The following is a 25,828-nucleotide window of genomic DNA, read 5'->3' as shown; positions in this document are numbered from 1 at the left end:
CAAATCACCAACTCCTAATAGTCATTAAATGTAAGGGCCCAGCAAAGAAGTAAGGTCCAAGTAAATAGATATGAAAGTATCCTAGTGCTCTTAGGATCCTAGCGCAGTCCAGGGCAACTGAAGTAAAATAAATGGGAGGATGTAAATGTCAGGTATATTCAAATAATGGCCATAGGAACTTAACTCCTTCATTAGTAGGCCCATTACTTCCACTATGTTGTAGTCATCCACGTAAGGTATTAATAAGTAATCTAAAGCGGCCATCTTTTCTCATGAGCAAGGACTTTAAGAATGAGAACTGTTACCAGTCCCATCCTGCAAACACTACTACAGGACCTGGGTGTTCTTCAGATTTGGTAGCAGAGATGAACAGACACCAGCTTTAATGGCAAGATCAGGATCCAGCTCCTTTCTCACCTGCCAGTGCAGACTTGATGTACAAGTGGGAAGAAAGGGTCCGAAGTATGCATGTCAAAGAGGAAAATTGCCCAAAGGTTGCTTCTCCCAAACAGAGAAAAATGTCTAGTCACACTATTGATTCACAAACACTGTATGCCACCAACATTGTGCGATACATATACCCAGGGCATGGACAGTCCGATACAAACAGGGCAAGCTTTGTGTGCTCCTTCACAGAACAGCTCTGGATATCACATAAAGGTGGGCCGAGCTAGTCCACCTCACATATGCTAGATTAGCAGACTGCTACGGACAAAATTAAAGTCATGATACAAGTTTCACATTCAGTGGGACACTCAGGGCAGAGGTACACACCCTCCAGGGATCATTCCTGTTCCAACACATGGGTTCGTTTTCTGTATAGCTCCATGTCACTTCTTGAACCACCCAAAGACTATTCTACCACTGTCCCGCTCATATATTTGCAAGCCAACAACCTCAAGACTATTCCTACAGGTACCAGATATGTAGGCATACAGGTTGTATTTCTATAGCACAGACCTAATCAAAAAGGTAGGAGAGCACAATACAGGGTCAAAGACAAGCAAAATGGCAATAAGTGATATGAGAGATAGCCATTTTGTGGACTGTTAATGTATTGCGATGCAGTGTTCTTTAAAGCGATGCATCCCAAATTAGAGCAGCATTGAGACGGTCCTAAGGGGATGATTTGACAGGTCCTTTAAGCATAGATATAAAGGGACTGCTGCCCGGTTTTCCTTGTTTACACTTCTTAGTCTGTAATCCAATGGTGTCCTGGCTGCAGTGTGCTGGAAACCACCAGAGAAAATTATGAGATTGTCTGAGAAATAAGCAGTGGTGCTTGTTATGATGACTTTGTAAATAATGCAACTATTCGGGAGATTATTCGGGCTGTCAAGGACAGCCAATGGAGTTCTATCAGGATGAGGAGGATATGATCATATTTCTTCAGGCACCAGATGAGAGCTACTGCGGCATGAAAATGCCCTTCAGGAGTGCCAGTGTGAAGCCTAGGAGGTCATGAAGCAGAAGTAACCATAGCCCAGATGCAACAGAACAAGGCCTTGAATAACAATTCTGAAATCCTTTTCTGGAAGAAACGGTTTCACATTCTTTGAAAGAGAATGCTGGTTCCAGGCAGTTTTTTTTACAATAGGTTACTGGACTGTGAGGTTGGTGTCAAACCAAGTGTCTTAGAATTTAGTGAAAGTTGAAGTCAAAGCCATCAATGTTCATTTCATGTGATTGAGATAGGTAGGTGCCATTTCTGGATTGTTGTTCTTGATAAATGACAGGAATTTTGTCTTAGCTTGGTGGGTCGGATGATGTGCAGGCAGCATTTGAGGCGATTGATGCCTGAAGCAGAGGAGACTGCTATAGTTGTGAATCAATGCTCTATTTGTGAATAGTGATGCTGATACCTGGTAGTAGAGCACAAAGCGGCTCCACTCTGAGGTTGAAGAGGACATGGGGCAGTATGGAATTCTGGGGAACTCTAGAACATTACAGTGTGGATTCATACTCCAAAAAAACCACCTAAGTGTGTCGAGCCTACTTAGTGAAGGTGTTTAGCCAAGTTATCCTGCCTTCGGTGATGTAACCATGATGTGGTTTCTTCAGATGCTTTTTGAAAAGGATTCTCGGTTGTCCACGCAATGTTTATGGCTAGAGATGAAAATCCCAATGTGAAGGGAAAATGTGTTAGTTTTATTCCTATCTATTTCAATAATTTTTCTTGATTGTTAAATAAAGACCATCTTTACTGATGGCAACCTCAGGCTGCTATTACAGCTACGGTTAGAATCCTGATGTTCCATAAAGGTATTCCATTTCCAATGCAGATCATTATGGGGTAGTGATGCTGCAGACTCCAATAAAGAAGCAGAGGCAATTTTACACTTAGTGGAGATACTGCCCATTTAATTTGCCTCATATTACACTGAATAGGATTCATAAAAGAGCTCCCAATCATGTTGTGTGCATCTAGTAAGCTGTTACAAGAGGCTTCTTTTAAAGTGTAAGTCTTTTTAGGAGATATTTGCACAAAAAGACAAGTATACCATGAAAATCCTTTCAATAATATTACAGAACCTCAAAAGCTGACAGTTATTAATTAAATCGTATTACCAATCTCCAGGGTAACTAATTGGAGAAAAAAAGTACAGTTGAAGGAGGAAAAGACTGCCAAGAGGACCAAAATGCGCAAAATATAAATCCTCGTATTCGAGACCAGAAATCATCTCCCCTCCCCCCCTACCGCCCTCCCCCACACCCTTTTCCCAGAGAGGGCCTCACAGCCCCACTCTCTCAAAATCGAACAACCCTCCTGATCCTGCCAGCCCCCCTTTGAGTTCAGTGTTTGTAACGCTACCTCAGGCTCATCCTGTCCCTCTGCAACCTCTCCAGGAAGGCCCTTGCTGACTCTGTGTGCTAAGTATATCTTCCCACCACACTTCACCCTCAGCTTAATTAGACAATTCACCGATGTGGAGAGGCCGTTTGCCAAAAATACCTTTTTTTCCCCTCGCATGGATTCAGGTACTCGGGTCTGAACACAGCAACAGCCTATCTCCCCCAATGTACGCTTTCCCTTTGTATTAAATTCTATCAAGATCATATTCTTGTGGTCTTGTGAGTGCACAACAGTTACCATGCCTACCCACTGACCATTGCTTATTTATACAAGTACTTTTTTGCCAATCCGCCAATGTTTCAAGTTTCAGTATGGCTACTGCTTAACCACTTGTGTGCTATGGACGTGCTGGAGCTGTTCACCAGTGCAATGGTGGTATGGGGGGCTCCAGCACGTCCTAGAACCTACAGCAGGAAATAATTTTTTTTTTATTTTACGCTGCCAGGGAAGAGATTCCCCAACAATCAGAGAAATATATATAGAAAAATAATTAAAAAAACAAACAAAAAAAAAAAACGACGTTTGCGCCTCATTACAATTAAAAGTTAAATGAGCAGACTGGCTCATTTCACTTTCATTGCTTTGCGGTCGGAGCACCAATTTAGATGGGAGGGCTATCACGGGAAAGGGGAGAAGCCCCCTTTCCAATGATGCCTTTCTCGAATGAAGCCTTTCTGGAGGGAGGGGAGGAGGTGTGTGAAATCGCTGCAGGAAAGCTATCCCCAACTAGACCACAGGGACTATTTTGTAACTAGAGTGGCCCCCTCACAATGGCCTAGTTATAGGTATATAAATAGGTGAAGGCGGCCCACTCGGGCATCGGGCCAAGCCTCCACCTAAAATATAGCCCCAACAATCTTTCTGCCGCATCAGGAGGCAGATAAGAGGTCTTTAACTCTAATCTGCCATGCTGGAGGAGAAGGGAGGGGGGCCGAAAGTCCACTGGATACCAAAGAGTTTTTCTGCGCCAAATAGAAAAGAAGTTTGGTGTACACCAACAATCTGGCCCCGGGGAAGATTGGTTGCCAGAAAAACTGTGGAGGCCACTCTTTTTTTTAAATAGATTTACTTTTATTAAGTATAACAAGCAAGGCAAAAAAAACAATATACAGAGCGCTTTGTTCACGAGCCCAGATAAACAGTACATCAAATAATAAATAATCATTATAAGGAAGGGAGGAGTACAGGGGCAAAGCAGTAAGCAGACAATAATGCAAACATTGAATGTGGGGTCAGGGGGAAAGTGGGATATTGATGTTATCTACTGCAGGTGGTGTACATATGTCTCCACAATAACTATTCCACGGCCCCCAAACTCTATGCCATTTCCGGGGGCAGCCCCGGGCCGGATACACCGTTTTTTCCCTAAACATGCACCAATCCATGTTTTCCTTCCATACCTCAACCGGAGGCGGCTTTTGGGACCCCCACAGTTGTGCGACATCACGCTTGGCGATCATGGCCCCCAGGATCGCCCACTGGGTCTGGGCCACGTTGTAATCCGTAGGATCCCAGACATTTAACAAGCAGTGCCTGGCCTCGGGTAAGAGAGCAACACCCGTAACTTCTTTCATTACATCATACGCCCCGTTCCAATAAGCCGCTACTTCAGGACATTCCCAAATAATATGAAGAACTGTTCCCACCAGTCCACATCCCCGCTTACACAAACCCTCCTCGGAAAAGCCCATTCGAACCAGACGGGGGCCCGTGATGTACACCCTATGAAGAATCTTAAGCTGGACCAGCCGAAGTCTCGCTGGAATCGCCTCCTCCTTGGGAGAGGAAATCGCCGACTGCCAATCCTCGTCATCCAATTCGAGGCCATCACGGACCCAGAGGTCACGCAAGGGCAACAGGAGATCCAACCCATCGTTGATCAGCTTTTTATAGACAAGGGAAATAGTACTGTCCGGAACGTGTGACCATCTAGAAATCTATCTTCAAGCGGGAACAACTCAGGGACCGCCTCCCCCATCGAAAATTCTGACATCAATGCATGGCGGATCTGGACATAGCGGAAATACTCAGAGTTCCCCAATTCAAACTCCGTCTTTAAAAGTATCAAACAATTTCACTTGTCCCTTAACCCAGAGGTCTCCCACCTTGCTAATGCCAATGAGGTCCCACTTACCGAAACCTTTTGTCTTCAACAGTGTACCAAGTCTATCAGAGTCGAAAAGTGGGGTCGCTAAAGTCAAGCGGTACTTCTATCCCATCGAAGTAGTTGCATCTTGCCATATACGAACTGCCGTCTTAGTAGGTCCCGACAATGACTTGACCACTGATTTCGAGTACAGTGTCATATAGTAATTACCCCCAGGCAGCAGACATCTATCCATAGCGAACGCAGGGTTCAATTCGGGACCATACATACCATGATTAATGGCCCCCAAATGAGACGCCCAGTAAGATCGCTTGATGTCCGGGGGGGCAATACCCCCGTCCTACCACGGAAGCGTTAGTTTGGCCAGCGCAATGCGAGGTCTACCATCCCATATCAGTTTCCTCTAGAGACCCTCAACTTTACGAAAATAACTAGCGGGGACTATATCAAGAGTGTTTTGGAGGGCATAAAGGAAACGAGGTAGAGACATCTTAAAGAGGGCCGCGCATCCCAAAGGCGATAGCGGAAGTCTACGCCAACCCGCGACGTCCTGCCGCAATCTAATTAAAGGTGGGAGAAGATTCAGCTCATATCGAGCCACAGGGTCTATAGAGACCCAGATACCGAGATAGTTAAATCCCGTCTGCGTCACCTGTATGGGGCAGTTACGCGGAAGGAGGGGGACGTCACGAGAAAGAACGTACAAATAGGATTTTGCCCAATTAATAGTTAAACTCGAGTTTCTACCAAAGGAGGCCAGGACATCACAGAAAACCATCAACGACTTCCTGGGCGAGGTCAGATATAGCAGAATGTCGTCTGCATAGAGCGAAATGCGGTCTTCATAATCAGGAGGACCACCGAATACCACTCAGAGGGCTCCCAGCGGATCCAGGCAGCAAGGGGCTCAAGGGCCAAAGCGAAAAGGAGCGGTGACAGGGGACACCCCTGACGGGTACCACGCCCGAGACCAAACTGAACCGAGACTCAACCGTTTACTACAATTTGCGCAGGGGGGGGGGGGGGGGGTCTTCGTAAAGAAGTCGGACCCAACCGATAAAACCGGGACCAAAACCAAATTTAGCTAACGCAGCCCACAGATAAAACCACTCAATAGTATCAAAAGCCATCGTGGCATCCAAGGACGCCAAAATGGCCGGCTCGCGCTGCATCGCAGCTCTCGTGAGAACTCCGTGCAGACGCCCGAGATTCAAAGCAGTGTTACGATGGGGAATAAAACCGGACTGATCCGGATGGATCAGTTCGCTAATAACAGTAATCAATTGATTGGCCAGTACCTTTGCGAGAATCTTAGGCTCGGCGTTCAAAAGAGATATAGGTCGGTACGACCCCCACTTGTCCCTCGGTTTCCCCTCCTTATGTATAACAATTGTCGCAAGTCACTGATCCCGGGGGAGAGAACCACATTCACGAGATTCCAAAAACATCTCTCTCAAATAGGGAGCTATCTTGTCTAGCTCTATCGGCAGCCCGTTAGGACCCATGGCCTTACCAGACCGCAAGGAGCGGATCGTAAGGGCTACCTCATCAGCGGTTATTGCGCTGTCCATTTGCTCTCCGTCTGCATCTGAAAGACTCGGCAAAGCAATGTCACGTAGCAACAAATGAGTCCTCCTCCGGCCTATCCGACACGGGGAGTACACCATCCGAAAATGATCAGCAAAGCACTCAATCTCTACAGGGTCCGAGACCTGCATACCACTCGCCATCTCAATCTCAGGCACAACACGACTAGCTCTGTCCCTCTTGTCCAACCATGCTATCAATTTACCTGCTTTATCTCCCACGTCATATAGACGACCCTGTTGCTCTCGACTCATGGCCTTAGCTGCATCCGTAACCAACGCCCTGTATTCCAACTGTTTTAATCGCAACGTATGTGTCTTCGCGCGGGTAACCTCCTGTTCCAGGTCTGCTATTTCTGTCTCAACCTTCACTACCGCCTCATCTCTCTGTTTCTTAACGCCCACAATCAGAGACAGGGCTTGGCCCCTAAGAACTGTTTTAAAGGCCTCCCAAAGCGACACTGCGGACGAAACAGAGCCCTCATTTTCTGAAAAATATAGATCAAGTGACTTTATCAAGTCGTGACGAGTTTTAGGATTGCGGAGATACCAGGGGTTGATCGGGGCCACCCGCCCCTCGGTCCCCGAAGACAATGCAATTCGAAGCCACAAAGGAGAGTGGTCAGAAATTCCCCGAGCCATATGTTTAACCTCAGCGACAAGAGGCGCCTGTGCAGCAGGCACCAAGACGTAATCAATCCTCGAGAGGCTACCATGGGCACCAGAGTAGAATGTGTATTGCAGCTGAGAGGGGTGCAACAGTCTCCAAGGCCTAAAGTATCAATGAAATCATGAAGCCAGTTCTGCGCCCCCTTGAGGTCCCTAGGTGGGTGTCTATCAAAGATACCAGATACAACAGCATTAAAATCACCACCCAGTAGTAACGATCCCTCGGGGAGAGCAAGGAGAACCCGCCCCAAGTCTGCAAAGGTAGTGGACTGTAGGCCGGGAGGGACATATACTGAGACCAGGGAAAGGGTCTTGCCCTCCCAACGACCAGTAAGAACGACAAAGCGCCCTCTATCATCGAGGACCGTTGCATCAAATTCCAACAGGAGAGAGTTCTTAATAAGAATACCCACCACTCGGGAGCCTGAGGAGAACCCTGCGTGGGCGACTAAGCGATATCCCTTCCTATTCACAGCATAGCATGCGTTTCCTATCAAGTGAGTCTCCTGAAGTAGGACCACATCTGGGGAGTGACGTTTTAATAGCTGCAGCACTACCCCACGCTTTATCCTATCCCCCAACCCATTCACATTCCAGCTCATAAGCCTCAACCCCCTACCCCCCATCCTGTACGAGGAAGAAAATCCAACCCCAAGAAGAATCCAGCGCTTCAATCAGAAAGTCTTGCAATACCTTGCAGAAATCAAAACTGGAAAACCAACAACACCCTCCTCCCCCCACCAACAGCCTGTTACAAACCCCCCCACCCTGCACCTCTGCATAAGACTAGAAAGCCACCCCAACTTGCAGTGTGCCTGTCGCCCCCACATCTAAACTAAGCTACAGAAAGTCAAGCAGAGGAGGAAAACGACCCCCCCCCCCGATAGCCCCGCAACCCCCGAAATGCCTCACAGAGTCATACTACACAGTTAATTCACCACAGTTCGAAACCTCTGGAAGACCCCAGGAACCAGTCAATGATAGGGCTTCTTCCTGGTCCATCGATCCGCCCTCTGCACTACCATTCTGCCCGTCCTGCGGATTATGGGTTGGTAGAGTACCAGCCAGTCGGCCACCACATCCGGTCTGTCGAAAAATAAGTACGCTCTGCATGTTCAATGCGCAACTTGGCCGGAAAAAGCATGGCGTACTTGAGGCCCATCTCACGGAGTCTCCTTTTTACCCCAACAAAAACAAGTCTCTGTTTCTGAACAGCTTGGGTAAGGTCTGGATAAAAACTGATGGTAGTGTTCTCAAACTTTATGGGACCGCCCGCCCGCGAAGCCTGCAGGATAGCGTCTCTATCACGGAAGTTAAAAATCCATGCCATCATAGGCCGCGGTGGGGCACCAGTCTTGGGTTTTCCACCCGGAACCCTGTGAGCTCGTTCCACGGTGAAAAAATTACTCAGTCCCTTGGGTGCAAGGTGATTCATGATCAAGTTCTCCACGAAGAGATCAGCTGCCGGATCCTTCGCCTTCTCCTGAACCCCGATGATACGGATGTTGTTCCGCCTAGACCTTCCTTCAAAATGCTCCAGACGACGCGCAAGGAAGTCAATGGAAGCCCTCAAATTGCGAACCTCCGTCTGTATCTCAATGACGTCGTCCGTCAGACCAGAAGTCTTAATGTCCAACGATTTAACCTTTTCGTTGGTTTTCGTTAGGTCCGTGCGGATCAGATTCACATCAATCGCCACGGTGTCGAGTTTGTGGGTGAGAGTCTCCATTTGTTTCCCGAGGGACGATCTGACTCCATCGATGGCGGCCATGACGTCTTGCAGGGTAGGCTCCGCTGCTGAGGTCAGTGGATCTCTCGTTCCCTCCAGCGACCTACCTGGTCCACTGGGCGATACCTTAGCCTGGGCATAGCGGTCCATGATGTTGGATTGGGTATAGCCACCCCGCCGAGTGGTCTTAGACCTCTGTTTGTCCCCCTCCGGCTTCCCGGCCATTGTGGAAGATAGTACGTATGATTCCAAACAGGGGTGGGGGATAAAAGCACAATCAAGAGGCTGAGTGGTAGGCTATGCCCGGCAGCAATCGACGGTCAACCTGAGACAGTCAGACAGAGTAGAAAGATGGAGGTCTCAAAGGTCCCTCGAGCGGAGGTGCAGAATCAGCCCGAAAACACGGCTCCAAGGCAGGTCCATCCGTGAAATAAACACACTTGAGTGCCAAACCAGACCATCACCTTCAGCGAGAGGGAGGCACCCACAGTATCGGGTCTCTCCAGTAGGCGAAAGTGAAAGTGGGCCGGACGGGTCGTCTCCGCCACCTCAGGCCGATGTTGTTCAACTACATCTCAGGCACCATGCCAACTCCACAGCCGGGCATCACGGAGGCGCAGGCCGCAATCTTCCAATCGTCGCAACTCCGGTTCCTGGAGTCCGATCTGGATTCAGGTTGCAGTTTTTGCCTTCCCAGTGGTTCGTCTTCACGAATACATATATAAAAGTCAGGATAGTCTGCAGGATATATGCGGGAGGTTACGAGGGTCTCAGGAGCCCTGTGCTCACGCGGCCATCTTGTTTGCGCGCGAAGCTCCTCCCCCTGTGGTGGCCATTCTTGACTAGGAGCAAAGCACGATGAATGGGTGAACTGCCCCACCCCTTTTTTTAAATTTGGGAATCTTTTTTTCCTGGAGCCTAGTGACCCTTCTGCCCCACCCCCCAGAAGATTTGGGTAGAAGGCCTGATGCAACTATTCTATATCAGCGCCTTGAGACCCTACGGGTATGTAGCGCGCTATATAAGTGTCACTGATTGATTGATTGGAGAGGTAGCCCAGCGTGATGAAACCCAGAAAAAGGGTGCGGAGCACGGCTTACCCATGCATCACATCTTGCTCCCATCCCAGAATAGGTGCTTCAGTGTTTCAGAAACTAAAATTACACATTTTCATTGCATTTCTGTAACTTACAGAAACTACTGAGATCCAAATAATGCCTACCTTCCTGCCTTTCCCCATTTTTCTTGATAAAAAGGTTACCCCACTTGTGGGGCAGAGCCTATTGCCTTTAATTCAAAATGCAATGTGGAGAAATTGGGGTAACTCCTGCGTTTGGACCGGGCTCTATGGCCACACAGGGAAACCAACCAAATCCAGACATTTCTGAAAACTAGACATCTGGGAGAATCCACGGCGAAGTGCCTTGCATGGATCCCATGTCATTTTGTTACCCACAATGCTGTGCAAATAAAACATTTTCCTTGCATTTCTGTGATATAACCTTTCAGAAACCAAAGGGATCCACAAACTTCCTACCACCCAGCTTTACCCCCACTTGTCCAGATACAAATTGTACACCACTTCTGTGGCTAAGCAGAGTGCCACCTTGGTTTGGTGTGTGCCCTCCACAGGCCCCAATCCCAGTCGCACATGTGGTGTAGCATTTTTACCAGGACAAGTGGAGGACCACTGGGTGGTAGGAAATGTTAAAGTTTCCACTTTGGGGCCTTTTCTGTCATGGGCACTAGGCCTACCTACACAAGTGAGGATTCAGTTTTCTTATTTATTTTTATCGGGAGACTCAGGAAATAGTTGGAGGTAGGAAAGTTGTGGCTCCCTGCAGATTCCAGAATGTTTCCTCACAGAAATTAGAGAAAATGTGTGTTTTAGTCAAAGTTTGAGGTTTGCACAGTATTTTGAGTCAAACAAAAGCTGGGAGGGGCCATACAGGTCACTCCACCCTGGATTCTCCTAGGTGTATAGGTTTGCCTAGGTGCCCACTGACCTCGGGCCCAAATTCCAAAGCTAATTACTTTGAAAAAAAGGTTCCATTTTTAGAGGAAAAAAATGTAATGTGTCCATGTTGCGTTTTGGTCCCTTTCCTGTCACGGGTACTAGGCCAATGCGCACAAGTGAGGTACCATTTTTGATCGGGATACACGTGGAAAATACAGAACAGTAGAATATTTGTTATCAATTGTATTTCTCAAATGTAAGCTGGTGTATAAGAAAGACGTTTTGAAAAGTGCCCTCCGAATCCCATGCTGGTTTGGGTATCCACTACTTCAAAGATTTACAAATAATCACTGCTCTAAACTCCATATCTGGTGACTATTACAGAGAAAACATAGGTTTCCTCAATAACTATTTTTAATTATTTGAATTGCTCTTTACCCGGTGCACAATGAAAAACTATTTTAAGGTGTAGTTCAGTTGTTCACACAGAAACAGAAACAGAGAAATAGGCAGTAAGGGATAAAAGCTATATACAGATAATAAATGTACTTCTAGATTAAGGTTGCCCACCTCACTGGTCCACTGCCACAAGACCACACGAATATAGTATACTTAAAAGCACACAGAGGGAACACAAATATTACAAAAATGAGGTGAATCAATCCGGACTCTAAAGTGATGTGAGATATTCTTTTTAATGGATTCTTGAACCACTCATTGCGTAAGATGATCGGACAAAGCAGCCAGAATCCTCCAATCTTATAGTGGTCACTGACGTAACAGGATCATTATACCTTACACTTTTCACTGATACGTGATCTTTCTTCAGATGCCAGTTGTTATCACGGAAAGCCCTCAACTTATCCCACACTTGAACCGTGTTCACTGTCCAACAGTTTCTTTTCAATTTCCGAAGGCTGGCGGCGGGTCGAGAGGCACGGTGTCCTACTGGGGCCCAAGATGAAGTAACTCTTAATTCTTGGAGTGTCACCTATCACAGTGAACACGAGAAAACTGAACTTGGAACTGAACATATTCTTGTGTCTTAACCCCTTCTCTGCGGGGTGTTTCCCCCTGTTGTGCGGGGGGGGGGGGGGGGGGGGGGGGAAGAGGGGCCGCGCGCTGCGCCGCCGTGCTGGTGACAAGCTCAGCTCGCCATGAGGCACAGCGGAGCTGCCCTCATGACAAGCTGAGCTTGTCACACCCACACCCGTTTTTGAAACGTTTAACACAGCGGGGAAATTATCCCCGCGTGCGAACGTTCCAACGGCCGTGACGAGCTCAGCTCGTCATGAGTACAGCTCAACTGTGCCTCATGACGAGCTGAGCTCGTCAGCAGCACTCATGTGGTTAAGCAACTGTGGACTATTGACAAAGTGTGGCAAAAATTAGGGCTTTCCTTGATAACTACTGGCATCTGAAGAAAGATTACGTATCGGTGCAAAGTGTAAGAGATAGTGATTAGGTTATGTCAGTGGCCACTATAAGATTGGAGGATTCAAATTATTGCCCTGAGGAAGCCCCATCAGGGCAAAACGCGTTGGCTGCTTTGTCCGATCCTCTTACGTCATGAGTGGTTCAAGAATCCATTAAAAAGAATATATGTCACATCACTGAAAAATCCGAATTGATTCACCTACTGTGCATTTGTACAATATTTGTGTTGTCTCTCTGTGTGCTTTTAAGTAGTTCAGTTGTTGACTGTTTTTCCCCCTCGGGTTCCTGGAAAACCTACAAACCCTATACACCCCCGCAGCCAGAAGGGTCTAGCAGACAAATGGTATTTTGCCTTTGTAAATCGGCCATCATGACAAGTTACAAATGAAAACACGGTCGCTAACGGCCGTTTTTTCCAACTCAATTTATCTATTTCTTTTTATTTCAACAGTTAGTTTCTTTGAGAAAGCTTTGAGGGATCTACACAAATGACCCTTTGTTGACGTCAGAATGTTTTCTATTCTTCTGAAATGTGTAGCTTTCCGGGATCACCCTTGGGTTTCCGCCATAAACTAGAAGTAGCTCGAAAGCACAGAAATTTTTGAAAAACTGGCTACTTCTTTGAAAATTGCCAAAAATGTGGTAATACTGGCTACCATCCACAAGCCGCATTTCTCCAAAGGTCTGGCCAATCTGCGGCTACTTTGTTGCTTTTGTCACTCTCACCAGGTCCACAGTTATTGTTGGTGCTCTCCACCAGCCCCGCGTCTCACCCTCTGGGGACCAGATCTTCAGGAATAAGAAAAAAAAGTCAGACGAGATTGGAGCAGCAGACAGGGCCTTGCCACTCGCTGGTGAATAACAGCCCCCCGCCCTCCCCCCCCCTCGCCCCCAGCACATCAATATTGCAGAGTTTTTACCGCTTTGGGGGCACTCAAGACAATGGTGTAGTGCAGCACACCAAGAACCTGGGGCCCAGTCAGGAACCCCTGAATCTGGTGGCCATCTTGGAACCAGCCTGGCCCCACCACTCCATGTGGCTTCTTTTAAGGAGAAAAAAAATATATCTTTTTCAGTGCAAAGTATTGTGTCCATTAGCACTCATTCAAAAGGTATTTTCCAACAAATATTTAGCTTGTCAAAGTACTCCACACATAAGCAGAAATATTTAACGTTTATGACTTCAATGAAGATTTGCATGATGAAGAGCAAGCATTGCAAGAAACCTTTTTTTCTACATCAGTTTTGGAAGCATTGTTACAAATACCTATCCTTTTCTTTTGCAAACAGTTCTAGCAGTACTAGCAGAAATGTGTGATTTAAGCAACGGTCTCAGCCAAAGGAAACAAAGCACAGAACAGTCTCCTCCGATGACAGAGGTCAATGTGACATCACTTTAAGATGGTGCACCGATAGAGATTAATGTCTAACTGGGTCAGAGGCCAAGAAATAACAAGCATGGGCAAAGCCAATTCGTATCGCCCATGCAAGAGCTATTGGCTTTGCCAATGCAATATGTTTTACAAATGTTGTACACCAGCTTGGCAGCTCTTCAGCATGGTTAAACATTACTAGAGTGTTGTGAAGTGCACTGGGGTGTTTTGGAGTGGCGTAGAGAGTTGTGAAGTGGCGTGGAGCGGTGTAGAGTTCCGTAGCGTGGAGTCGATAGTGTATGGAGAGGTCGAGGAGGATGAGGGCCGCTGTTTCTCCGTTGTCGAGCAGCGCTCGGATGTCGGAGATCCGGAGTGGATGGAGTTCATCGTGCGGACGGTGTCTTCGGTGCTGATCGGAGTCCAGGCGCGGAGGGTGGTGGTGGGGGTGGGGGCGGGAGGGTGGTGGTGGGGGTGGGGGCGGTGGTTCGGTCGAGGCGTTCGTCGGTTAAGTGCTGAAGCTGTTGTGTATGTCCGCGATCTTGTTCTGGAAGTAGGAGGCGAGGGAGTTGCAGAGGTCTTGGGAAGGGGTGATGTCGTTGTTTCCGGCGTTGGGGTTGGAGTGCTCTTTGACAATGTTGAAGAGTTCCTTGCTGTTGTGTGCGTTGTTGTCCAGTCGTTCCTTGAATGCAGTTTTCTTGGTGGCGTGGATGAGTTGGTGGTGTTTTCGGGTGGCGAGCTGGAGGGCAGTCATGTTGTCCGGTGTTGGGTCTCTGCGCCAAGTTCTCGAGGGCTCGGCAGTTCTTCTTGGACCTCTTGAGTTCGTCGGTGAACCATGGGGCTTTCTTGCTACCGGGTCTGCTAGGCGGGGTCCTCAGGGGGGCGAGCTCGTCTGCGCAGTCCCTGATCCACTTCGTGAGGTTGGTGGCTGCCTGGCTAGGGTTTGTTGTGCTGGTGGGAGGGTTCATGCTCAGGGAGGTCGCGAGCTGGTCGGCTGTGATCTTGTTCCAGCTCCTGCGTGCAACCTGTTGCTGGTGGTGGTGGATCGTGGTCCTTCCGAAGCTGAAGTGGACGCAGCTGTGGTCCGTCCAGTGGAGTCCGGTGGCGTGGCTGAAGGCGATGTCCTTGCTGGATGAGAAGACGGGGTCGAGTGTGTGTCCGGCGTAGTGGGTGGGGGTGGTCACCAGCTGCTTGAGTCCCAGGTTGGCGAGGTTGTCCAGCAGGGTGGTGGTGTTGCGGTCGTTGTTGTTCTCCAGGTGGAAGTTGAGGTCCCCTAGGAGGATGTAGTCAGCGGAGCAGAGGGCGTGCGGGCTGATGAAGTCGGCGATGTCTTCGGTGAATTGTGTGCGTTGTCCCACACACAATTCGTGAGAAGAAGGGCTTCGAGTGGAGTAAAGTGTCGTAGAGTTGAGTGGTGTACAGCGGAGTGGCATAGAGTGAGTGGCTTAGTGTTGTGGAGCGGTATAGAGCAGAGTGGAATTGCGTAGAGGGTGTTGAATAGAGTGAGGTAGAGTAGTGTAGTCCGGTCACACACATGGCCACTGAGGTAGGGCACACGCCCCGAGTCGCTGCACAATGGGCATTATCCGACCCCAAATCCCAGCTGGTGGGGTGGTGGACCGAAATAAACGACCCCCGGGGAAACAATCACACTTCCTTCATTCAAGATCGGAGTACAACGCGCGACGAAGGAAGAGAGTAAACCGGACTAAATTTCCCATGAGGCAAAGTGGAAGCAACCGCATTTGCGTAGGAAGCAGTAAGGTGACCCGGAAGTGAAGGATCTTTAGATAAGAAGCCACAGGGAGGAGAAATGCTGCCGATTATTCGTCCGTGCAGCATGTTCTGCATGCTGCCTTTCCTTTCAGCTGTCCAGTAAGGGTGCACTTGCACCAAAAAACGCACTCAAGACTTGCTTGTCTTGTTTATGTACCGCACTGCTGTGCCAGGATTCGGCACTGATTGGAACGCTTTTTGTGAGGCAATCCGTTTAGTCTGCTACAGAGACATACCTTGGCACGACAGATAATTAAACAAGGCTTCACAGAGATTCTATGCGCCAAGGATTGAAGTGGAGTACTATTAAAGAAAAATCCTTGACATTTATTTTGCGGAATCATTATTTGTTAACATTTCATACCAGAGGAGTTGGGTTACCTTGATTTCACATGAAGAAAATGGGATATGCATACATGGAGGTATTTTGGTGATTGTTTTATATGAACAGGGGGTTCCAGAGGCGGCCTTCTGCTCTTCCCCTGTGATGCGGACCCTTATTTCTCTTATGGTGGGTACATGGACGTCTAATGTATATCTGGTATTAACAAGTAGTGTGGGGGCAAAGAAATTGAAGCAACATAAAATGGAGCACTGATACCCTCTCTCTACTTATCCTTATTACTCTTTTCAGAACCTATCTCCATGTGATGAATTGTTGCATTGATGTTTTACTCTTCCAATACCAAGGAAGGAGTATTATTATTATTATTGTTTACAAGGGTTATTAAGTATTACGTTAGTGGGGATATTGCAGAGAACCACTACTTGTCAGTAGTGTTACCTTTCCAGATCGCCCTCCCTGCTGATCCCTACCCTTTCCTTCCCCCGCTTGATCATCTCAAATACCTGTACTAATATAGTATTCAGGATTGGGACTATCTAGAGGTGGACCCCTTTTGGCATCCAACGGTTCCTGAGGAATCATCAAGCTGACAAGACCGGAGTGGAGTGGCATAGAGTGTCAGAGTGGAGTACTAGCGTGGCGTAGAGTGGAGTACTTTGTTGTAGAGTGGAGTAAAGTGGCATGGGGTGGCATTGAGGGAGTTGGACAAAGCATTGTAGAGTTGCATAGAGTAGAGTACAGCGTCAGAGTGGAGTGCTGTAGAATGGCATCGAGCGAAGTGGCACAAAGTACAGTGGTACAGAGTAGATTGGCATGGAGTGCAGTGGCTAAGAGTGGTAAAGAGTGCAGTAGCATACATTAGATTGTTTCAGAGTGGAGTGAAGAACTGCAGGATAGAGTACCGAGGAATAGAGTAGAGTAGCGTGGAGTGCCGAGGAATAGAGTAGAGTAGCGTGGAGTGCAGTGGCATCGAGTGGAGTGCAGTGGGGTAGATTAGAGTGACTTGGAGAGCATTAGAGATGAGTTGTGCAGAGTGCAGTGGTGCAGAGAGCAGCGGTTGCAGAGTAGAGTGCTGTATAGAGCAGTGGCATACAATTGGTGCAGAGTGGAATAGAGTGGCTTAGAGTGCAGTGACAGAGCACAATGGTGTAGAGCAGAGTAATGTGCAGTGGCTTAGAGGTCAGTGCCAGACGATACAGTCTTTCAGAGTAGAGTGTCTCAGAGTGCAGTGTGCAATAGTGTATACCGCAGTGGCATAGAGTGCTGCAAAGTAGAGAGTGCATTGGCATACAGCTGAGTGATGCACAGAGTAGAGCAGAGTGGCGTGAAGTGACATAGAGAGCAATGGTGTAGAGTGGCGTAAAGTGTTACAAAGTATAGTGATGAAGAGAGTGCAGTGATGCAGAGTAGTTAGAATACAGTGGTGTAAAGATAATTGGTTTTTAGTAAAGTGGTGCAGATTACGTTGGATAGAGTGCAGTGGTTTAGAGTAGAATAACGTAGAGTAGAGTGAAATGGTGCAAAGTGGAGTGGCATAGAGTGCAAGGGCGCAGTGTGGAGTAGCCTAGACTGGAATGGCGTACAGTGCAGTGACGAAGAGTAAAGTGTATTGGCACAGAGTGGAATAGTGAAGAGTAAGGCACGGAGGTGTAGAGTGCAATGGTGTAGAGAGCAGTAGAGTATTGCAGAGTAGCATATAGTGCAGTGGTGTGTAGAATGTATTGGTTTTGAGTAAAGTTTTGTAGGGTGCACTGGCTTATAAAGGAGTGGCATAGTGGAACAGTGCAGAATGGGATCCAGTAGCTTAGAGTGCAGTGGCATACAGTAGATTGTTTCTGAGTACAGTAAGGCGGCATAGAGTAGAGCGCCGTAGAGTAGGATCGTAGAATGCAGTGATGCAGAGTTGATTAAAGTGGCTTAGAGTGGAATGGCGTAGAGTGCAGTGATGTACACTGGAGCGGCACAGAGTCAAGTGGAGTGATGCAGAGTAGAGCAGCATAGAGAAGAGTAGTACAGAGTAGACTTCAGCGGCATAGAGAGCAGTTAAATAGGAGTAGAGTGGCACAGAGTTCAGTGGCAGAGACTGCAGTGTTACAGAATAGACTGCTGGAGAGTGAGGTGAGGTAATGTATAGTAAAGTGCACTAGCGTAGAGTGCAGTGGTGCAAAGTACAATGGTGTAGAGTGCAGTGGCAGAGTGTTGCAGAGTAGATTATAGTGACGTAGAATGCAGTGGCGTAGGTTGCATTGTTTATTAGTTAAATGGTGTAGAGTGCACTGGCATAAAGTGGAGAGGGTAGAGTAGAGTGCAGTGGCGTAGAGTGGTACAGAGTTGAGTGGTGCGGAGTGAGTAGCGTTGATTGCAGTGCCGTGGAGTGGGGCAGAGTAGATTGTTTCCGAGTAGAGTGAAGTGGCGTATAGTTGAATGGTACATGGTAGAGTGGAGCGTTGCAGGGTAGAGTACAGTGGCATAGAGAGCAGTGGTGCAGGGTAGATTAGAGTGGTGTGGTACAGAATGCACTGGCATAGAGTTCAGGGTTGCAGAATAAAATGATATAGAGTGGAGTCGTGTAGAGTGCAGTTACTTAGAGTGCATTAGGTTTGACCAAAGTGATGTAGAGTGCAGAGTTGAGTGGGGCAGAGTGCATTGGTGTAGAGTGGGAAGGCGTAGATTGAAGTGGCATGGAGTAGAATATTGCTGAGTGGAGTAATGTGTAGTATGCATGGTGAGGTAGCGCACTGCCATTAAAAACACCACATCTTCAGTTTAAATGACCATTGCATTTGCATAGAAATACAGTTTTACATACAAAAGTATACACCGCACATAAATACTATGTGTGGAAATGTTATCACCTGGTGTATGGATTTGTTTTGATGATTTTAAAATATTTCTTGCCACCACACTTCAGAAGGACCTCCAGTACCCAGCAAGATTGTCAGATAAATCCTCTCACTTTGAAGTCAGAGAAAGAAAAGTAAACACCACAGCTCCCTTGGAAAACGGAGCCTGACATTTGACCGCTGTCTTTGAATGTACCAAGATAAGGCCAAGATTTAAAGGCCTGTTTACAGAAAGAGAGCCCTAGGAAGGATGTTCGCCCTGACAAGATACAACAGGAGACGCTTCCTACTATACTGCCCGGCTTACTCCCCAGCTTGTGTGTTCTTTACCCAAATTAAGGATTTCTGACAAGCGTGATTCAACAGTATTTTGAATGGTTTAAACACTACATGTGATGAAGAAGGTCTAACTTAACTGACCTATATCCCTTTCGCTTAAATATATGCGATTTTATCTTCCATGTTCTGAGAAAACACACGACAAGGACTCTACCACACCAGCCACTTCGTATAACTTATTGCCTTAGTTATCATTTCCTATTGCATATCAACCATTCATGCCCTGAAGAAGTCCATGTGTATGGACGAAACGCGTCAGCTGTTTTATCAAGATCGTTGTTTTAATCATATCTAAATAAAAGAAGAACGTCTGAAGAAATCACACTTGAACACAGATGGAATATTTTTCCTTGTATTGTGGTGCACCTTTGCTTTTGTTTCAATAACTAGGAAGGATACTGTAAATAAGGTTTGGGCAAGGGACGGGACAAACTCAAGCTGGGCAGTCTAAAACAAATAAATCCAGCAAATAGAAAGCAAGAAATTATGAGTTACAAACCAAAAAGCCAATAGCAAGCAACAGGCAGAAACCATTTCAAGGGAGACTTTCTCAAAGTCCAAGATGTCATTGGCAAACTAGGCAACTGTGCTGTCTGGTAGGCTTCGACCTAAAAGGCAAATCTACAAGTACAATGTGGTGCCAGAGGACTCATTAATCCATATACAACAGATGTTTCACTCAAGGTTGGCCCCATTAGATGTGGCGAACCACAAGCAGGTTTGAGCATGTATCCCAGTCACAGAGAACAGTTCAGTAAAGCCAGTAATTGATGTCGGAGGATATCCACACAGGATGAATGTTACTATATAGTTTATACATTTAAGTAATACTATGTAACCTAAATCAGAGTTCAAAATTAATATCACTGATGCAGCTTCGCATCATCTCTGGGGATGAATACCCACTAATCCACATTTGTTCTCCTACTCTTTGGTTGTTTGCAGGGGGAAAAGAGGTAGAAATTCAGACCAATTCCAACTCACTCTGCTTTTCTCCAATACTGTCTGTCGCATCATAACTCTGGAGCACATCAATAAAGTAAATTTTATTCCTGTGGGGCCTTTTAATACATACACTTGCATATCTGAAATTCTCTCACCCTCAACATCTCAAGTGCTTATTTAACACCCGTTTCTTCACATCCCACCCCTTCGCCCAAACAATATATGTTCCTGGTTATTTGTAGAATCCCTAAGTTTTGAAATCCTATCAAGTCAAGGCCCTGCTCCCAAAACGTGCTCTCCCCATCTATGAGAACCCTTCACATCTCTGAAGCCCACTACATATTTTGCCAACTAGTCCTAAATAACTCTTTCCCTATGTTATTTACATCTCTGGGTTCACTCCACATCAGATGGGCCTCAATAATTCCCCCTTTCAGAAGGGACCATTTAATACCTGTGCCTTCATATCTCTGCTCCCCAAATATCAATGAATCTAGGTCTTTGGGCACCTGCATCCAACAAATGCCCTTCCACGGGTTTTGTGCACAAAGCTGGGGCGCCTCCATACCTCGTTCTCACTCCTAATACTCAACCCATATAAATGAGGATCAATACCTTTGATTCTATACATCTTGGCTGCATTCCCCTTCCCACTTTTCCATGTGTATCATATATTGCCCTCCTTATCTTAGACCCTCAATAATGGTCTTTCCATAGATCAGAGGCCCTTTAATAAATATACATTGCTGCCATTTCAGGAAAGCTCTGTGAGCAACTCTTCAATTACACACCCTCCCTCCCCCAATCATAGTCAATAAGTCACTGTCAACACTCAATCTCAGCTACGCACCCCAAATGCTTGCTCCCCCAATACATGCCTCATCATATTTCAGACATCCATCCATGCCCCTCTGTACATATATGTGGTAACTGGTAGGTTGTGATGTTTGGAAGGAGTTACTACAATATACCCTCAGAATACTCAGTAATATCTGTCTACCCACATGCATGTTACTCCTCGTAAACATAAAGAGATCTCATTGCACTTTTCGGGCCCTATACTCATAATAACATACTAAATTCCATTATGCACAAATCTGTAAAACATTATGCACTAACAATTTCTCATAAACCCATTTAAAACATTCCTAACACCACTATTTAGAATTGTCACCTGCTGTACAATAATATTGATTACTTTTATATATTAATGTGTATTTCCCTGCAATAGTTGTATTAAGACGTTGCCCACATTTAAACCTCCAGCACATTTAAACCTCTAAAACGAATACAAGTTCCTTACTTCTTTGCCATCAATTCACAGTAATTGCGTTGTCACCTCTACGGTCACTACCTGATCTGCCTTTCTCATTTATGGATCAATTTTAACTACTCTTAAATGTCAACACTCCCCTTCTTTTCCACGGGACACGTAATACCTGAATTACCCCAGTACATAATTACATAATAGTCTCCCTCGCCCTGAACGCTTCCTCCAACACTAAAGTCCTGTCCTGCCATCTCTCCTCTAACTGGCCTCAGTACTGGTCAACCTAATCTCCAGTATCCTTTATTACCTGTCTCCATCAACTCCTGGTCCCACCTGTTGTGCCCTCATGTCCAGTGAGATGAATCACTTGTCCATCTCATCTTTGGCGAAACTCATTATGTGCCCACCCAACTCAGTTTGGGGCCCTCGTAACCTGCATCCCTCTATTCACGCCGTCTCCTTTCTTCAGTCTCATAACCTGCAACGCGACTCTCCAGGCCCTGTCGCACTGTCCACTAAATTCTCTAAACTATACTTCCCCACTTACAAAGAGACAGCAGACATTTATTATCTACGTTAGTTCTCATCAGCGTGTTCTCATGCTCTGCCTGCCACCAAATAAATACATGTGGCCACACCAGGCACCATCCGCCCACCCCGTGTATCTTAGCCTCGTCGGAGCTGTTTGACGTCATAACATATGTGGCCCCCTGATTACCTGCCCGGGCCCCTTCGGCTCCCCGAAGCTGGAAAGGTACTGTGGCCCTTAGGGGCTGCGCCCGGAGGCCAGTACCCGAGCAGACGCTGCTCCCTCCTCGCGAGGCCATGAACAGTGGGCCACACAACACCCAGCAGCTACGCACAAAGACAGCTTCGCCAGCCCTCGTACAACAACAAAAGCCCCTGGCACCGATTTAATACCCGCACGCTAAGGCGTGGCCTTGAAGCGCCGCGCCCCTTACTCAAATACCGCCACACCCCTTTCCTGTGATAGAGGCGTTCACCTCACTGTGACTCGGAACGCCATGCCGGGACTTTCAGCACATTGTGATAGAGACTAAAGAAGGACACGCTCGACAGAGACTTTCCCTAAAAACCGCCTCAATTTTTCTGGGGAAAAACGAACACCTTTGTAAAACTCAGATAGCTCAAAGACAGCAGCCTAAGATAACTTCATAAACATGTATTTGTTAACTACTTTATAATAACAGAATTCTGGATTGTAGTAATAATATAAATCATTTAAAAAGCTTTAACTAAATTATAAATGTTTGAGATTTCATCTGTTAAAATATGTCTTTTTTTGTAAAAGTAAGTTATTCTCTTCCGAAAATGTAAATCTGAAGTCATGGAGAAACCGTCACTTCTCATGAAGGAAAACATATTTAAAGATGGCGGTCATATTCATCTAATGTGTCTCTATTGTTTCCATACTTGAAGTGTGTGTACTATGATCACAAACCAAAGCTCTATGAAAGTCAGTGGGCGTCCTGGTTCCTGGTTGGCTTTTTATTTCTCTAATCTAAACGCCAAAAGGGCTAATCGGCCACTAACGCCCTCAATTTGACACATTTATAAACAAATATTCTGTAGAATACTGCGGCTTACCTAAAGAGTCCCAAAAGTGTACTGATAAGAATAACTGCACACATTAAAAACATCCCATACCCCCAAGAATGGCAGAAATGTGTTTGGTTTGGGAGTTTTCATGTCTTTAATTGGGCCCGGTCCAATAGCCAATAGGTTTTTGCAATCTAACAGCTATTGGCGTTGTCAATATCTTTTTGCCATGTTGAAAGGCAGCATTGTTGTTGTTCAGCATGGCTGAAAGTCATGGGGAAAAGTGCTATGACGCAGTCAGCACTGATCGCCTCATAGCGCTACTCTTTAATTTGAGAGTACATGTCTCTAAGAGACAGAGCATGTGTTGTCTAGCCAAGACCTACAAGACGAGGGCAGTGGTCACATGATAAGGGCTTTGGTACTCTGCATGTATGAGAAAACCCATTCATGCAGTGTCTCTGCAAGGGCATTGTGCATAAGTCAGGTGTACAGCAGAAGAGAGACATGTTTGAGTATTACCCTTTGGGAAATTTGTTACAATTTCATGTGGGTAGGATCCGAAGATCTTTGTTGCACATCCCTCTTAGATGTTTTACACGTAACCGGTGCTCATGTAAAGCTCTCCAATACCTTCGGGTCGAGTTTGCGCTATATAAATCTGCAAAAAAAAAAATCTGATTTGTCTGGTTGTTGTGAAATCATAACAGAAAGAGCCAAGTCTTTGCAGCCTTCTTGAATTCCAGTTGGTTTTGGGAGTTTCTGTTTTTTTCAGTAAGAGAACTTAAATTTTTTTATTTGTCAAAAATGCAATTGTATCATCAACTACAGCGACAATAGCAGTTTTATTGCTACATCCCAATTTCAGGCTGATAGGTTTTCCCTTAGCATGTTGTTTCTGATGAGAGAGTTAAGTTGCGTAGCCAAGCTGCTCTCAACAGTTTTTGACTGCAATGAAATACCAGTAAGGACCTATAGTATTACATACAAAGGAGTAATCTGATGGCTTTTTAACAGCTGGGTTACTCATCTAAAATCACACTGTGAGGATATTTTCACAGCATAAAGGTGCAAGTACGATTTAGAACAAGCAAATCCTTAGACTTCTAAAAGTTTCTTTCACTACATGAGTGAGTATTGGGCCCCTAAATAACTAGGGGGTACAGCACACTCATTTTTCAAAGGTTTCCAGAGAGAGAATGACATTTTTTCTAGCTAACGGGTCTAGAATGTTCAATTCTACTAAGGACTCGGAGCGAGGATTATGCTGTCTCTTACTTCGCTATTTATTAACAAACTTTCACAGCAACCAACCAATTCAAATGCAATATAAAAAAAAACGACATTTCTGAAACATCCTTCTCATGACATCTTCAACAGTACACCAATGAGGCCACAACTCTGCTGATATAGTGACCAAGTGCCATTTACATTCCTCTTTCTTTGCCAGCGACGGCGAACACTCCATTACCTTGTAGTGTTGTAATCTTGCAAACTGGAATAATAACTGCCCATTCGACTGGAGAACTAAAACCGATCATCTTGCTGGAACATCCAAAACTGTAACTGGAACCCAGGATCAACCTGCTGGAACCTGCTCAATCCATTTTCTGTTCAGAACCTGAAAAAGTAATAACGCATAATTGCCAGCCTACCACAGATAAATTTGACAGTCATCACTCGATCTATTAATGAAAGAACTTCAACAATGTCAATAATCAAGATAAGGGTTGGTAGAAACATTGTGCAAAATCCATAATCCTTCACCTGTATTATGCACCGGGTGGGATAATCCTCATCTCTGAGTCCTTAATACAATTGAAAATTCTATACATGTTAGCTAGAATATTTCTCATTCTATATCCGGACTAGAAGCTTCGGATTATGCTTGTTTAAAACTGATCTAATACCACTGAGGCAACATCCAAAATAGGTTTACAGTAAAAGGTTTTAAAGATATGTTCTGAGGACCAATCGGTGGCCCTCTTAATGTCCTGCAATTGGGAACTCAGGAGAAATGATTTCGAACCCATAGCACCTCTGATTGAATGAGCACCAAATTTTGTAATGTCGACACCCACCTCCCCCAAGAACCATTTCACCCATCTTGCTAAGACTGCATTGAAAGACTTTTGAAGGTAAATCAATAACCACCTATGGATTGTCAAAATTCTCTAGTACGGTCTTCATACTCTTTCAACCATTGTACAATACACAATTTAGGATTATTTGGACATTGCAGTTATAATATCTATCTAGAACAGTCTTTGTCATTCTGGATAAGGTAAAAGAAACCCCATTGGGAGTAAACACTTTACCTGTTAAATCCAGTGCTTTTACGTTAGATACTCTCCTGCAGGATACCAAGTAGAGCAGCATAGTCAGCTTAACCAAAAGTTGTTTCCTGGAAAGATCAGAATTAGCTGACCACTTTTGTAGGAAGGAAAGGCCAATATCCACATCCCACAAATACTCGTATTTAGGATGCGGGGAGTGCTTACGGAAATGCATCGCATGACCCGCTCACTAATGGATGAAACCCCATGGGTATGTTATTCGCCAAGATATGCTGTGCGGAGATGGCAGAATGGTAATTATTAATGGAGGTTCATTGAAAAGGCCAGAGGCAAACAGATATGTGTCGCACAGACCCCACTGTGTCTGGAGTATTAGGACTATGGACGGGTGAAGCCTTCACTCGCTGGAATCCCAGCGATGCCGGGAAGTCCAGTCCACTACCATGTTGTCGCGCCCTGGTAGATACACCGCATTCATTGTGATGTGGTGCTGAAGGCAATTGTACCAAATGTCTTTCGCAATCTCCACTAGCATTTGGGATTTGGTCCTGCCCAGTCTGTTGATATACTGTATTGCAGAGATGTTGCCCATTCTCAATAGTACACAACAGCTGGAGGTGTGGGGCACTAGATTCTTGATGGTGAATGAGTCTGTAAACAGCTGTAAGCAATTTATGTGGCAATGCAATTCTTCTGGCTTTCATCACCCACCAGTAGAAATATTTCTGTATCTGGCTCCCCAA

General features: G+C 46.0%; 1 protein-coding gene across 3 annotated transcripts in view; it reads right to left on the bottom strand.

Annotated features, from left to right (window-relative positions):
* FAM117A (family with sequence similarity 117 member A) overlaps window positions 1-24,344 on the bottom strand; it is a 120,838-nt gene extending 96,494 nt beyond the window's left edge. For 2 of the 3 annotated variants that reach the window (XM_086923979.1, XM_086923982.1), the window contains exon 1: window positions 21,947-22,146. In XM_086923979.1, coding sequence (XP_086780105.1) covers window positions 21,947-22,055 — 109 coding nt within the window. In that variant the 5' untranslated portion in view covers window positions 22,056-22,146. Of the gene's footprint in view, window positions 1-21,946; window positions 22,147-24,259 lie in introns of those variants that run through there. The other variant, XM_086923980.1, reaches the window with a different exon arrangement.
* Window positions 24,345-25,828: the final 1,484 nt, after the last annotated feature.

The sequence above is a fragment of the Lissotriton vulgaris genome, chromosome 5 (genome assembly GCF_964263255.1).
Source record: "Lissotriton vulgaris chromosome 5, aLisVul1.2, whole genome shotgun sequence".
Lineage (NCBI taxonomy): Eukaryota > Metazoa > Chordata > Amphibia > Caudata > Salamandridae > Lissotriton > Lissotriton vulgaris.
The sequence above is the reverse complement of the archived record's forward strand: the minus strand, read 5'-3'. Positions and strand labels throughout refer to the sequence as shown.